Source organism: Chaetodon auriga, chromosome 10, assembly GCF_051107435.1.
Source record: "Chaetodon auriga isolate fChaAug3 chromosome 10, fChaAug3.hap1, whole genome shotgun sequence".
NCBI classification, from domain to species: Eukaryota; Metazoa; Chordata; class Actinopteri; order Chaetodontiformes; family Chaetodontidae; genus Chaetodon; species Chaetodon auriga.
In genome coordinates, this window is record NC_135083.1 from 27,356,657 (window position 1) to 27,370,564 (window position 13,908).

Below are 13,908 nucleotides of genomic sequence, written 5' to 3' on the forward strand. Positions count from 1 at the left end.
ACCAAGCTTCAGTAAGCCTAGCAAACTGCCGGAGAGGATGCTAGGACATACAGTGTTTGACCAAACTGAACATGATAACAAACCTGCTCCATCAATAGAAGATGTGCTCTTCTTAAAGATCATGGACACCAATGTCCACAGAGACAACGTTCACAATTGGGTCGCCCTGTTGCCCTTCAAGGAGCCATGTCAACGTATGCCAAACAACAGAGAGCATGCAGTCAAGCGGTTTGAATCCCTGCAATGACAATTCAAGAGGAACCCCAAGATGCAGGAACAATATGTGGCATTCATGGAGAAAATCTTTGCCAACGGTCATGCAGAAGTAGCGCCGCCATTGAGGGCAGACGAGGAGTGCTGGTATCTTCCGTCGTTCGGGGTATACCACCCGCAGAAGCCCAATGAGATCAGAGTAGTTTTTGATTCCAGTGCTCAGTTCTCTGGTGTCTCCCTCAATGATGTGCCTCTGACAGGCCCTGACCTTAATAACTCCCTTCTTTCTAGGTGTCCTTCTACGCTTTCGAAAGGAAAGAGTAGCTGTCCTAGCTGACATCCAACAAATGTTTCACTGTTTCTTGGTACATGAGAACCACCGCAACTTTCTTCATTTTTTGTGGCATGAGGATAATGACCTCAGTAAGCCGGTTGTCGACTACCGCATGAGAGTTCATGTTTTTGGCAATTCACCATCTCCCGCTGTAGCCATTTATGGCTTGTGAAGAGCTATTGCCGAAGGTACCCAGGGGTATGGACCCGACACAGTGAAGTTTGTGGGAAGACACTTCTACGTAGATGATGGCTTGGTGTCTTTGCCATCTGAAGCAGAAGCAATCGACCTTCTCCGACGAACTCAGGCTTCACTCGCTAAGTCAAACCTCCGCTTACATAAGTTTGTGTCCAATAGTACAGCAGTCATTGGAGCTTTCCCACCTGAGGATTGTGTCCCAGTCGTCAAGGATCTAGACTTGAGCGGAGAAACAGCACCCACGCAGTGAAGCTTAGGCCTGCTATGGGAGATCAGGTCAGACACATTCACTTTCTCTGCATCAACTGAGGTCAAACCTTATACCCGACGTGGAGTCCTCTCCACTGTCAACAGTGTTTTTGATCCTTTGGGTCTGTTGGCACCTGTCACAATCCAGGGAAGAGCCCTTCTTCGTGAGCTTACTTCAGAGCTGTCTGAATGGGATACACCCCTCCCAGAAGACAAGCTGAAGAAATGGGAAACCTGGAGAGATTCTCTTCAAATCTTAAAGGAGCTTCATGTGCCTCGCACATACATGCCAACTTCACTCATCAAAGCTGTGCACATGGAATTGTGTGTATTCTCGAATGCTTCGACCAAGGCCATTGGAGCCGTTGCTTACCTGAGAGTAGTTCAGGAGGATGGAAAAGCTGAAGTAGGTCTGGTTATGGGCAAAGCCAAATTAGCGCCGCAGTCAGAACCCACGATCCCACGGCTCGAGCTCTGCGCCACCGTCCTTGCTGTAGAGTTGGCAGATCTCATCCAAGGAGAGCTAGATCTAAAACTGGACGCTATCAAGTTCTACACGGACAGCAAGGTGGTGCTTGGCTACATTTGTAATGAGCCGAAACACTCTTACACATATGTCCACAACAGAGTTCAACGCATCCGACAATCCTCCACACCACAACAATGGCATTTCGCACACGCAGAAGAAAACCCTGCTGACCACGCATCAAGGTCTTTACCTGCATCCCAGCTTGCACAGAGTTCTTGGTTAACAAGACCTTCATTCCTGCATCAGCCATCTGCAGAGACAACACAAACTAATGGGACGTTTGAGCTTATCGAACCAGAAAAATACTCAGAGATCCGACCACAGGTTCGTACCTGTGCTACTTACCTGGAAGAACCTGGACTTAACTCCAACTGCTTTCTGCACTTTTCCACCTTCAACTCTCTACTACGAGCAGTGGCATTCCTCATCCATGTGGCGAGATCTCACAAACATTCCAACAAAAATAATGGATGCTCAGGATGGCACAGATGTCACTTACCTCGTACTGTGGATGAGATGGCTCAAGCCAAAGAGGTTATCCTTAAAGCATCACAAAGGTCAGCCTTCGCAAAGGAGCTATCAGCCCTCCAAGCAAATAAGGTGGTACCAACAAACAGTCCTTTGCACAAGCTCAGTCCAACCTTAGAGGGAAATCTCATCTGCATTGGAGGCAGGCTGAAACATTCTCAGCTTACAAGTCAAGAGAAGAACCCAGTGATTCTAGCCAAAGACAGTCACATCGCCCTACTGCTTGTACGACACCATCATAAACAGGTGAGACATCAGGGTCGTCATCTCACAGAAGGTGCAGTAAGGGCAGCTGGACTGTGGATTTTGGGTGGTAAGCGACTAATCAACTCAGTCCTCCACAAATGCATAACCTGTCGGAAGCTGCGTGGAAAACTGGAAGAACAATGTATGGCTGACCTGCCACCTGAACGCCTTGAGGTCTGCCCTCCCTTCACGTACGTGGGCCTTGATGTCTTCGGGCCTTGGTCCATTGTAACCAGACGCACCAGAGGAGGACAGGCAGAGAGCAAACGGTGGGCCATGATGTTTAGTTGTCTAAGTTCAAGAGCTGTCCATATTGAACTGTTTGAATCAATGGATACGTCCAGCTGCATAAATGCTCTCAGGCGCTTCTTCGCACTCAGAGGCCCTGCTAAGCAGCTTCAGTCTGATTGTGGCACCAACTTCGTTGGAGCTTGCAAGGAGTTGGAGATGGACAAGTCTGTGCAGAGATACCTCAGTGAGAAAGGATGCAGCTGGAGCTTCAGACCACCACATGTTTCCCACATGGGAGCGGATGATTGGGGTAGCTAGGAGAATCTTAGACTCAACGCTCTTGCAGCAGAAGAGTCGCCTAACCCATGAGGTTCTCTCAACGCTAATGGCAGAAGTCACAGCTATCATCAACGCTCGTCCACTCCTACCTGTATCTACAGACCCACAACAACCTTTCATTCTTTCACCGGCGATACTCCTCACACAGAAGTCAGGAGTTCCACCCCCTCCTGGGGACTTCACGGACAAGGACCTGTACACAAAACAATGGAAACAAGTTCAAGCTCTCACAAACCACTTTTGGACTCGTTGGAGCCAAGAATATTTGCCGTCTTTACAATGAAGACAAAAATGGACAGTCCCCCGCAGAAACCTTCAAGTTGGGGATCTGGTTCTCCTCAGAGACAAACAGACTGTCCGTAACTGCTGGCCCATGGCCATAGTCACTGCAACCTTCCCTGGGAAGGATGGACATGTGAGAAAGATTGAGATAAAAACTACTGACCAAGGTGATGCAAGAACCTTCCAGAGGCCAGTAGCAGAAGTAGTCCTACTTCTTCCCAAGGACTGATTCAAAGACTAATGTTTTGGGACTCCTTCAATAGTTCTTCATAGTGGCCTCACATAGGCCAGATGGGGAGTGTGTTGCCTTTAAGGCATTTCTGTTGTTTATCTGTACATATAAAGTAATTCATTTATAATTTATAATGTTTAAAATAATGGCTAAAAATGTTAAAAAGTCTTTTGACAGGATTTTATTTTGAAGGTCAAGGCATGACGACATCACTTCCTTGAGAGTCACCTGTGTTGAATTTACTTTCTGTTTACCTTCCTTTCCTCGAGTGAGCCAGCCATGTTAACTGTGCTGGAGCTGAATGCAGCTGTACACTGAGAAGTATTATACAGGCAACGCCGTGAGTGCATATATATTGTGTTAATGATGTTAAAAAGCATAAGTAGAGATGATTAGTAAAGGAAAAGTATATTTTATTTACAGTTTAAAAAAAAAATGGACATTTTGGCTGTGTCATACATTTAAAAACAGTATATTTGCTGCAGTTCATTGTGCCTGGGGTAATGTTGATTCATGTTTGCAGTGGTTAAAAATACAATATCTTTTTTGTTTGTAATTACAGTTTTCACCAATGTCACTGAAGACTGCAGAGTAAAAGTCAAATCCACAACTACGGCTGATGTTTTCTTTGGACAAGGTTTAGCTGGATGTTAAAGCAGATTCATTACATTCTGCGTGAGAACATTACAAATACTAATAATTTAGTAATTTCTACACCCCCCTTATTTGATATCAGTCATTGATTGGATGTTACAGATAATAGGACTGATCTAATAACATCACTGGAGTTTCATACTAGACTGAAATCAGAAAAGATTAAACTATAGAGCATCACTCCCAAGTTTTATATCTTATTTGTCTGCTAATTCACCATCTAGTTATAAATCTATGTTGATTGTAGATACAAACAACAAAAGGATCACAAACATTTTTTTCATTTATGAGAAAGATTTTTCTTTTCCCCCATTAACTTTTGTTGAGGATAAAATTTAAGTCAGAGAGATTTGAAGAGGCTGTCTGTAGGCAAGAAACACTTTTTACATCATGTACTGTTATTTCTATTCAGTCACATGGGAAGCTGATGAGTGTTGGGTTTGATGTAGGTTATACAAAAACTACAGTTCCTTGAATGGCCACTTGACACTAGCTTCAAAAGCCAGTCAGTCACCATATTAAAAACACCAACTTAACAGCAGAAATAAAAATGTTCACAGACTGGTGCAAACGGTTTCATCTCTATAGCTAATTTCCCTGATGTATACGGTGGTGATTATTTTAAATTTCTAACTCACTCTCTGTTAAGCCTTAAAGTTGATTATGAGCATAGTCACTTTGCGTCACAGCTAGCCGCTAGGTTTCAGCAACCAGGCTTCATTCTGCCTGTCTCAGCTACATCCATGCTCCATCTCTTTGCCCACTTTTGGATTAGCTGGGAGTTTGTCAGAGTAATCTCACTCCTTCAACACCAAATACCTTGCCCTTTTTCGGCAAGCAATCCTTCCCTTTTCTCCACACTTACCACAAGCTCTCACAAAAACCTCCTCTATTCCACCTGACATTTTACCTGCTTCTTTATTTAGGATTGTCTTATGCCTACAATTATACGGGTATTGTCAAAACATTTTTCTATGTGTTTTGGCTCTTTGCCAACACACAAATGCAGTTTCAGGTCAATGAAAATGGAACCTTTGGAAAACTCCTTCCAGGAAGTAATTCTGAAACTCAGTTGCAGCGTTGATGTGTAGACAGGGAAGGTTTTGGCTTGTGATGAGTGTGTGATTTTGTGAAATGGAGAAATAGTGTGAACAGGACTTTTTACAAGTTTACATGGAAGTATGGAGTACAAAAATGTACTCCACACCTCCATTTTTACTGAGGAACAAAGATGCCAGAATCCAAAACTTCCATGACACAGATGTCTCCATCAACATTACTGGTTTTGAACAAGACCCATTCCCAAAATTATGAATCCTACCTTCGCAAGAGTAGGATTTTTGGACCTCAACTAGCCTACCAGAAATTAGAATAGATTTAGATAGATTTTATTCAGGTTTCTGATTAGCCAGCATGATTGTAGGGTTAGGGTTTGTTTCAGTCTGGTTTTCATCAGTTGCATTGGACAGAAACAGCCATTGCTAGAGTCTCAAATGATCTGTTCATTCAGGGTGATGCATGGGGACCGTACCGTATTGGTATTACTCAGTGCTGCTTTTGATACTGTGGACGACCGTATTTTGATTGACAGGCTCAGGCAGTGGCCAGGAATCTACTAGGCTAACTTTGAATTGGTTCTCCCAGCACCTGTCAGACAGGACCTTTTTGGTTACAACTGACAGTTATGCCCAATCAACTGAATCTCCTCTGTGGTGTTCCCCAAGGGTCTGTCCTAGGCCCAGTCTTGTCTGCATTCTCCTTGCTTTCTGTCTGGCAGATAATAAGCAGTATCTCTACCATTGTTATGCCAATAATATTCAATTACACGTTTCTTTTGAGCCACCAAATATTTCAAAACTGTCTACACTGCTAATTGCCTCAACTTTACAGAACTATAAACTATATACAGTGGGGGAAATAATTATTTGATCCCCTGCTAATTTTGTAAGTTTGTCCCCTTACAGAGAAATGAACGGTGTATAATTTTTATGGTAGGTGTATTTTAACAGTGACACAGACTATCAACAAAAAATTCTGAAAAAACACATTATATAAAGATTATAAATTGATTTGTGTTTGATCATTGGAAATAATTATTTGATCCCCTACCAACCAGCAAGAATTCTGACCCCCACAGATCAGTTAAGTGCCCATGAGGCACACAAATTAGTGCTGTCACTTTAATAAAGTTCTCCAACTCTCAACTCATGATAAGTATAAAAGACACCTGTCACAGAATCAATGTCTTCCATTCAAACCTCTCCACCACCATGGGCAAGACCAAAGATCTGTCAAAAGATATCAGGGACAAGAATGTAGACAAATGTAGATCAGCACAAGGTTGGAATGGGCTACAAGACCATCAGCAAGAAGTTTGGTGAGAAAGAGACCACTGTTGGTGCTATTATTTGAAAATGGAAATAATACAAAATAACCATCAATTGCCCTCGCTCTGGAGCTCCATGCAAGATCTTGCCTCGTGGGCTAAGGATGATCATGAGAAAGGTGAGGGATCAGCCCAGAACAACACGGGAGGAGCTTGTAAATTATCTCAAGGCAGCTGGGACCACAGCCACCAAGAAAACCATTGGTAACACACTTTGCCGTAATGGATTGAGATCTTGCAGTGCCCGCAAGAGGGCACATGTACAGGTCCGTCTGAAGTTTGCCAATGAACAATTAAATGATTCAGATAAGGCTTGGGAGAATATGCTGTGGCCAGATGAGACAAAAATTGAGCTCTTTGGCATCAACTCGACTCGCCGTGTTGGGAGGCAGAGAAATGCTGACTATGACCCCAAGAACACCATCCCCACTGTGCTGGTAACATCATGCTTTGGGGCTGTTTCTCTGCTAAGGGTACTAGAAGACAGGCTAATGAGTGTGGCCATGTACCATAGAATTTTGGAGGAGAACGTCCTTCCCTCACCAAGAACATTGACAATGGGTCATGGATGGGTCTTCCAGCGTGACAGTGACCCAAAACATACAGCCAAGGCAACAAAGGAGTGGCTAAAGAAGAAAACATTGAGGTCATGAAGTGGCCTAGCCAGTCTCCAGATCTTAATCCCATAGAATATCTGTGGAGGGAGCTGAAAATTCGAGTTGTCAAGCAACAGCATCAGAACCTTAAGAATTTGGAGAGGATCTGTAAAGAGGAGTGGACCAAAATCCCTCCTGAGATGTATGCAAACCTGGTGACCAACTACAAGAAACGTCTGACCTCTGTGCTTGCCAACAAGGGTTTCTCCAGCATTTACTAAGTCATGTTTTGCTTGAGGATCAAATATTTATTTCACTTGATCAAATGCAACTTCATTTATAACCTTTATGTAATGTGTGTTACATGTATAGAGTTATGTGTGGAAGTGGAAAATTGGCTGCCAATTGTGAGCTCCAGAAGAGCTGTGGATTGGCTCACACTCCAGCCAATTAGCCAATTAGAGACAGAGGACACCATTTAAAAGCCTCTCTCTTGCTTTGCTCTCCCCTCTTTGTTTGCTGTCTAGGAAGGTTTGTGGAGGGGAGGTAGGACTGAGATAAGGCTGGGGTATCCTATACATTCATGCACGTAGGAAGAAATTGTTACTTCATTCATCACAAAAACTTCTCTACAGCTAAAAACAAAACACTAGTTTTTATTTCTGCCCTAGATGGCATTGTCCAGAAGGTGGTGGAAATTCTTGGCTCTTTATTTTCTCATATTCTCATTTCTACGGGACAGGTTTTGAGTCTTGACCAACATGCAAATTTTTGGTTCGCTTATTTAGTACCAGCTGAGAAACAATGCTGAATTCAGGCCCATTATGCCCAGAGCTGAGATGGAGATGATTACGCATGCGTTTATTTCCTCCTGTCTTGATTACTGCAACAGCATGTCTGATATCAATAGTTATTTTTCGCATCAATACACAACCTGACCTGCATGTTAATTCAGCCAGAGTGTGTTGGTGCATAACTCACCCAGTGTGACCTCAGCCTGCATGGGCATGGATAAAGCTGGGTGCTTGACCTCACAGCTGAACAGAGCCTCGTTGTCCAGCTGGGGGTTGAGGCTCCAGGTCAGCATGGCTCTCACCTCCATGGTACCGTCATATCTTGCCTGCTGCTGATGCTGGAAGTAATAGAGTGGGTCACTGCTCTGGACCCAGCGCGGAAACTCACGGCTCACCACTGTCTCAGGGATCATCTCGGTAGTTGGCTCAGAGTCTGACTTTGAACCTTGTTCTTGTCCCTGTTCGAGGCCATTAAGGCCATCTTGCCCCAGTTGAGCCAGCTTCCCTTCTTGTTCCAGCCGGGAAAGGGAGTTCTGGAGTTTGGTGTCATCAATGTCTTGACTGGTTAGAACCAGGGAGCTCCAGAGCACTGGCTGATGCTGGCCCCGCCTCTTATCTTCAACTGGGCCCTTGCTTTGGTCTCCCACTGAGGAGGAAGACTGGGCAGCTGTTACCACATCAATGAGCTCACCATCCCGCTTGAAGTACACCTGAAAGGCAGGGACCAAGGCAGGTGAGCTGAACAGACACAAAGGAAGTATTTCAAATCATCCTGACCCTTCCCTTTTGCACAGACCCTCTGTTAGAAATGAAAGCTTGCTGTGTGGTCTCAGTCTATGAACAGAGACTAGGACTATCTTAAAGGAACTGTAACCACCACTTACAAAAAACCTATCTGAACCTATCTTAAAAGATAGGTTCAGATAGGTTCCTTCAAGATAGGTCCTATGTGAACCTATCTTAAAGGATAGGTTCACATGGGTTCCTTTAAGATAGATCCTTTAAGATAGTCCCAGTCTATGAACTGGGACCTATGTGAACCTATCTCAAAGGATAGGTTCACATGTTTTAAGTCTATCTAACACAGCAGTTCAACAACATGTACATTGACAAGGTTATTGGCCACTGTAATTGTCACAGATGATGCAGAGGAAAAAATGTCACAATGATGACAATGTGCAAAATGAGTGTTTTTCATTGAACGGAACTAGCAGCTAAGGATGTGGAAGAGACAGCAGAGAATATGGAGTACTGACCAAAGATGTATAGCAGCTCTGGTGACTCAGGTGTAAGACTACATTATGTGGTATGGGAAAGTGACGTACTTCTATGGCTTTCCCTGTTCACCACACTGCCATTACAGCCGAGACAGACTCCCTTGGGATTTTTGGAGCCCTTCTAGGAGTCAGCACTTTATTTAAAAGGCTTGTCTTATAGAGCTATTTTGTATGGTTTAACAGTTTTTTTCAATTTATGAATGCTAGTCCCTTTCATGGTACATCATTGAAAAAATAGTGAAAAGAGTAGAAAACAAACTACCTACCTACTACCTACCTCAAAATTGTACAGTACTTATCCCTCTGCTCAGAACACATCCATATCAGCACAAAGACAGAATTTCATCCTAGACCTGGAACTTCGGAAGAAATCCACTTGATCTGTCAGACTACTGACATTAACTTCAGCTGAACTTCAGAATGTATTTTTATAGAGAACAAGGATTGTGGATCATTTTGTCCTCCATCACTTACACTTAAAATTGCTTTAGGAATGGATCTGTTTAGGGCCACTACAGACAGGAGGAACAATTACAGCAACTACTAATTATTTAATGTAAATATAGACATGTGAATATTGTTTTAAAATAGACTTCAATACAGTGGTGTTGGTTGTCTGAAAACCCAGTAATTCAGTTAGATTACTTCTCTCAACCAGCTGGAGTCACAAGTGCAAAAACCAGGACATCATCCCTCACTAGGTTTCCGCCAACCAAGTATGTAATGACTGTAATGACTATGTACAGCAAAAGTATAACTGTATTGTGCTGCATTTATCTTGTTTATTTTTGTTTATCCTTTATTTAACCAGAAAGCTCCCACTGAGATGGTCAAGATGGTAGCAGAAAAAATACAAAGATTTCATATAAAGCAGCCTTGGGTGTGATAATGCCCAAATGAATGAATGAATGAATGAAGTTCACTTTACCTTTTACCCTACACTTTATCCTTTTTTTTCCTCACAGGAATACCATGTCCAAATAATTTCATCATTTCCAGTGTCTGATAGACTACTGTTGGTACAGCATGTTTAGCGTTGAGCTCCAAATGTCAAGCTCCAAAATTTTCTCATAGCAAAATCATTTATGATGTCTTTAAAGTCCAATTTCTCCATTGCCACTGTTTAACCTCTCTTGGGACAAAGAAGAGTGCAAGTAATTTTTTATGAGTTTAATGTTACTGAAGGCCCACTCACCTACACCCACAGTCGGGCAGAGGCAGAAAAATGTGGAGAAGGATGCGCAGGTCTCCATAAATACTTTGTAGTTCCATAGCTTGACAGACCCAACCATTTTTTTGCATTAAAAGGAAAGTTAAATTGTTTCCTATGCCATTGAAAATTAGGAAGATTAAAAAAACAAGCTTTTTTATGTAACTCACAAGTACTGCATAAAGTTTTCACAAATGTGTATTTTTGACAAAATATTCCAGCAAATTATTTTGGGCCCTCCCTTGACACCGGGTCAAGGACAACTGACTTGGTGTTCCCCCGGTGTTAGATTCCTGGATGGATGGATGGATCATGAAGCTTCCATCCTTCGACGCAAAGCTGTGACTTCAATTTGACTATGGAAACTGAGTCTTTCAAGAGAAAAAAAGAGTAAAAATGTTCCATCTCACCATTGGAGCTGGCTTTGCGCCTGTAACAATGCAAACCAGAGTGAAGTTCTGGGCCTCGTAACGGCTGAAAGGAGATGGGCTGTTCGCTGCCACCACAGAGATCGATTTGGGAGGTACTGCAGAGAAAACACACAAGGCACTCAAATATAGAAGTGCCTTTGATTTATTGAAGGAAAATAAATATGTAATAAACTGGAACTTATGAGGTATTTATCTAGTAATGAAAAAAATCACTGTCAAGTGAGTGGTGACTGTGAGCTGAGACTGCTGTAGGAGCATCTTCAAGTAAGAGCATTTAAAATCAATCCAATTATACTTAACCAAGGAATACATTTTGGTAAATCTACTATTTTGCTTTCTAATGATAAACTGATGTTCAGATTGATCTCTTTTGTTTTAAGTACAGAGCTGGAGTCAGGATATGATTTGCCTAGCTGTACATAAAGACCGGAAACAGAGGAAAAATGCTACCATTTCTCCGTGCATAGTTCAAACTGATCAACATTTTTAAAGATCACAAATTAGCATGTTTTTTTTGTTTGTTTGTTTAACTCTTACAAAATACAAATGTAAAAACAACACTCTAAGTTTTGATGGGATTTTTCTTCCTGTAGCTTTGAAACTGAAATTTTGGCTGTAGTGGGGATGCCCTGGGAGCTCACCTAGAGCTTAGAGTGTACACCGTATGTACCAAGACTGTCCTTACCGCAGGGGCTCAGGTTCGATTCCAACCTGCATGGGACCCTCTGCTGCATATCATCCCCTTTCTCTCCCCCCTTACCTGTCTCTCTTCATCTACACTATGAAGGCAAAAGGAATGACATTGTGGCTACACTATTTGAACTGGTTGCTATGAAATTTTGTGCAGATAACATGGTGCCCACATGATGAATCCTAATGATTTTGAGGATCCCCTAACTTTTCTTAGATGTGGTCTTTAAAATTCACAAGGCAACCTCAAAATAGGTACATACCAATGACAGTAAGAATGATGCTGCCGGAGGCTAGAATCACTTTGTCTCTGGAGCTCCTGTCATAGATTCCCACATGACACTCATACACGCCATCATCCTCGATCTGGACCTCAGGAAGCCTGTTCATATATAGTTTAAAGTTTTATATGGGTGTTTTTTTTAACTATAGCTTTCATTTTCGTTCAGGTTCTTAAGCTTAGAGAAAAAAAATTCTATAGGGTTTGCTCTAAAATAATTTTCCCCTGCCATTACTCCCCTGGTGCATAACACAACTTGTACAATAGTAGTAACCTGTCTTACCGCACAGATGACTGGTAGACCAGGTCCTCTCGTCTGTGATTGTCCTCCATGTGGGAGTAGTTCATATTGTCCATGGCATCGTAGGTGAAAATCTTCTGCCTTGCACTTCCTCCTTCAATCACCTGAGAGGGCAAAGTACATTATCAACACTGAGTTTGAATACTATGGTATTAACTGTGTAGACATGAAAATCCTGATACAGTCTGTAACCATGGAGACATGACAATATTCGGTATGTATAAAGCTTGACGTATTCATTATGAATAAATACCTAATAACTGATATCAGACTCCTAGGTTGATTGATTTCAATCAAATCTGGATACCAAGCAAAGACAGTATGCTTTAAAAGTTTTCCACATTTCTGATTTGCATTGTCTGACACATTGAAAAACATCAGTGTCTCCCTGGCCCTACCTGTTAGTCTTGTGGACTTTACATTGGTATATCATACATAAAAATACAGTTTTTCCAGGCTCTTTGGAAGTTTTATCAATATCAAACATTCATGTTTTACAGTATAAATTCATTATAAAAAGTTTTTGCAGTTGAAGGTATCTTGTCAACAGTTTTACATAGGTTTTTAATTGAGGGTATGGCTATGGGAAAATGATGAATGATTTTTTGTTCTCACCAGGAAGAGATGACCAAAGAGTCATGTATTAAACTGTATATATGACCATTTCCTTCCTGATCTTGCAAGTGAAATGTCATAGCTGTGTGAAAAAGTATGCAGATTTCTATAGCCGACACAGTGGTTTTCAGGTAATTAAGTCAATATTTTGATTAACACTGATACTGTGGAATTTAGAATTGTGTAACATGTATTAGATTAGACTTTAGTCTCTTAGGTAAAATGTGAGGTATTTCATCTATCATAATTTTAAACCACCATGCTACATAGCTAAACAATGGCTGTCAAGGTAGGGAGGATTGAAACAGCTTTTAAAAAGTTTTAATGAAACTAACACAATATCCTGGGAAGGGATTTATGGACAGCATTGTCCTGAAATAGCCTTCCTCACTCTTCTTTCAAACTACCTGTCTTCCTTATCTGCACTGAGCCATGTCTGTGCATTCTTCACTGCATTGGACCACATAAACTAGACAGCTTTTCCTCTGTTTGGGTGTGGGGTCACACACATGGAAGGACAGATGACTTGAAAGAGGAAAGAAGGAGGCTATAAGGACGCTCAAAGTAGAGAAACCATCCGTCAGCAGAAGAGGAGGTCTACGACACCACTTATCCCCTACCTACAATGTTGTCCTTTGCTGGAGATTTAACAACTATTTGGCCTCATGTGACAATTCCAATGACTACCATTTTCACTTGGCTTATACTGCCTCCAACAACTCTAGTAGCCAGGAGCACCACCCAAGTGGTATCAATGAACCTGATAACAATCCTGCAGAGGTTAAATTTGGGACTCCCCACCAGTCAGTGCTAACTCAAGAAGCCTCTTGGATGAAAGATGAAATGATTTGCAGTGTCTGAAACCAAGTTCAGTTGCCCTAGATTCAACCACCCTTTGATAACCATGACCGGGATAACTGGGAATCTTTACAGACAACTTAGACCTAAATAGGACTTGGTTATTAGAATGTATTCAGGTAGTATTTTTAGTTTCTTTTAGGTCAGGAATTTTGCTTATCAATTTCCAGTGGAGTCAAAGATCAAGCACACCTCTCATCATAGCATAAGAACACGACAGGTCCTGATTGGTTCTCAGGCTTCATGCAATGAGGAATGAACTTCTTCACATAGATATTTTGAAGTGCACTCATTTTATAATTCATCACTGATATTGTTACAATTTATCCCAGTTTGTCTTACAACTTAACCAGTTAGTGGGGTAGGCTTTCACAGTGGAACTTGTATTCGATATGAATTCATGAATTCTGTGACATCCTTGGGGAAGACACAACT

General features: G+C 42.0%; 1 protein-coding gene across 4 annotated transcripts in view; it reads right to left on the bottom strand.

Annotated features, from left to right (window-relative positions):
* Nucleotides 1-13,908, bottom strand: part of igsf21b (immunoglobin superfamily, member 21b) — a 121,484-nt gene that overhangs the window by 66,509 nt on the left and 41,067 nt on the right. For all 4 annotated transcript variants that reach the window (XM_076740597.1, XM_076740593.1, XM_076740594.1 and 1 more), the window contains 4 exons: nucleotides 11,983-12,104; nucleotides 11,683-11,801; nucleotides 10,709-10,824; nucleotides 7,999-8,521 (listed from right to left, as the gene is read on the bottom strand). In XM_076740597.1, the coding sequence (XP_076596712.1) occupies nucleotides 7,999-8,521; nucleotides 10,709-10,824; nucleotides 11,683-11,801; nucleotides 11,983-12,056 (832 nt within the window). In that variant the 5' untranslated portion in view covers nucleotides 12,057-12,104. The remainder of the gene's footprint in view (nucleotides 1-7,998; nucleotides 8,522-10,708; nucleotides 10,825-11,682; nucleotides 11,802-11,982; nucleotides 12,105-13,908) is intronic.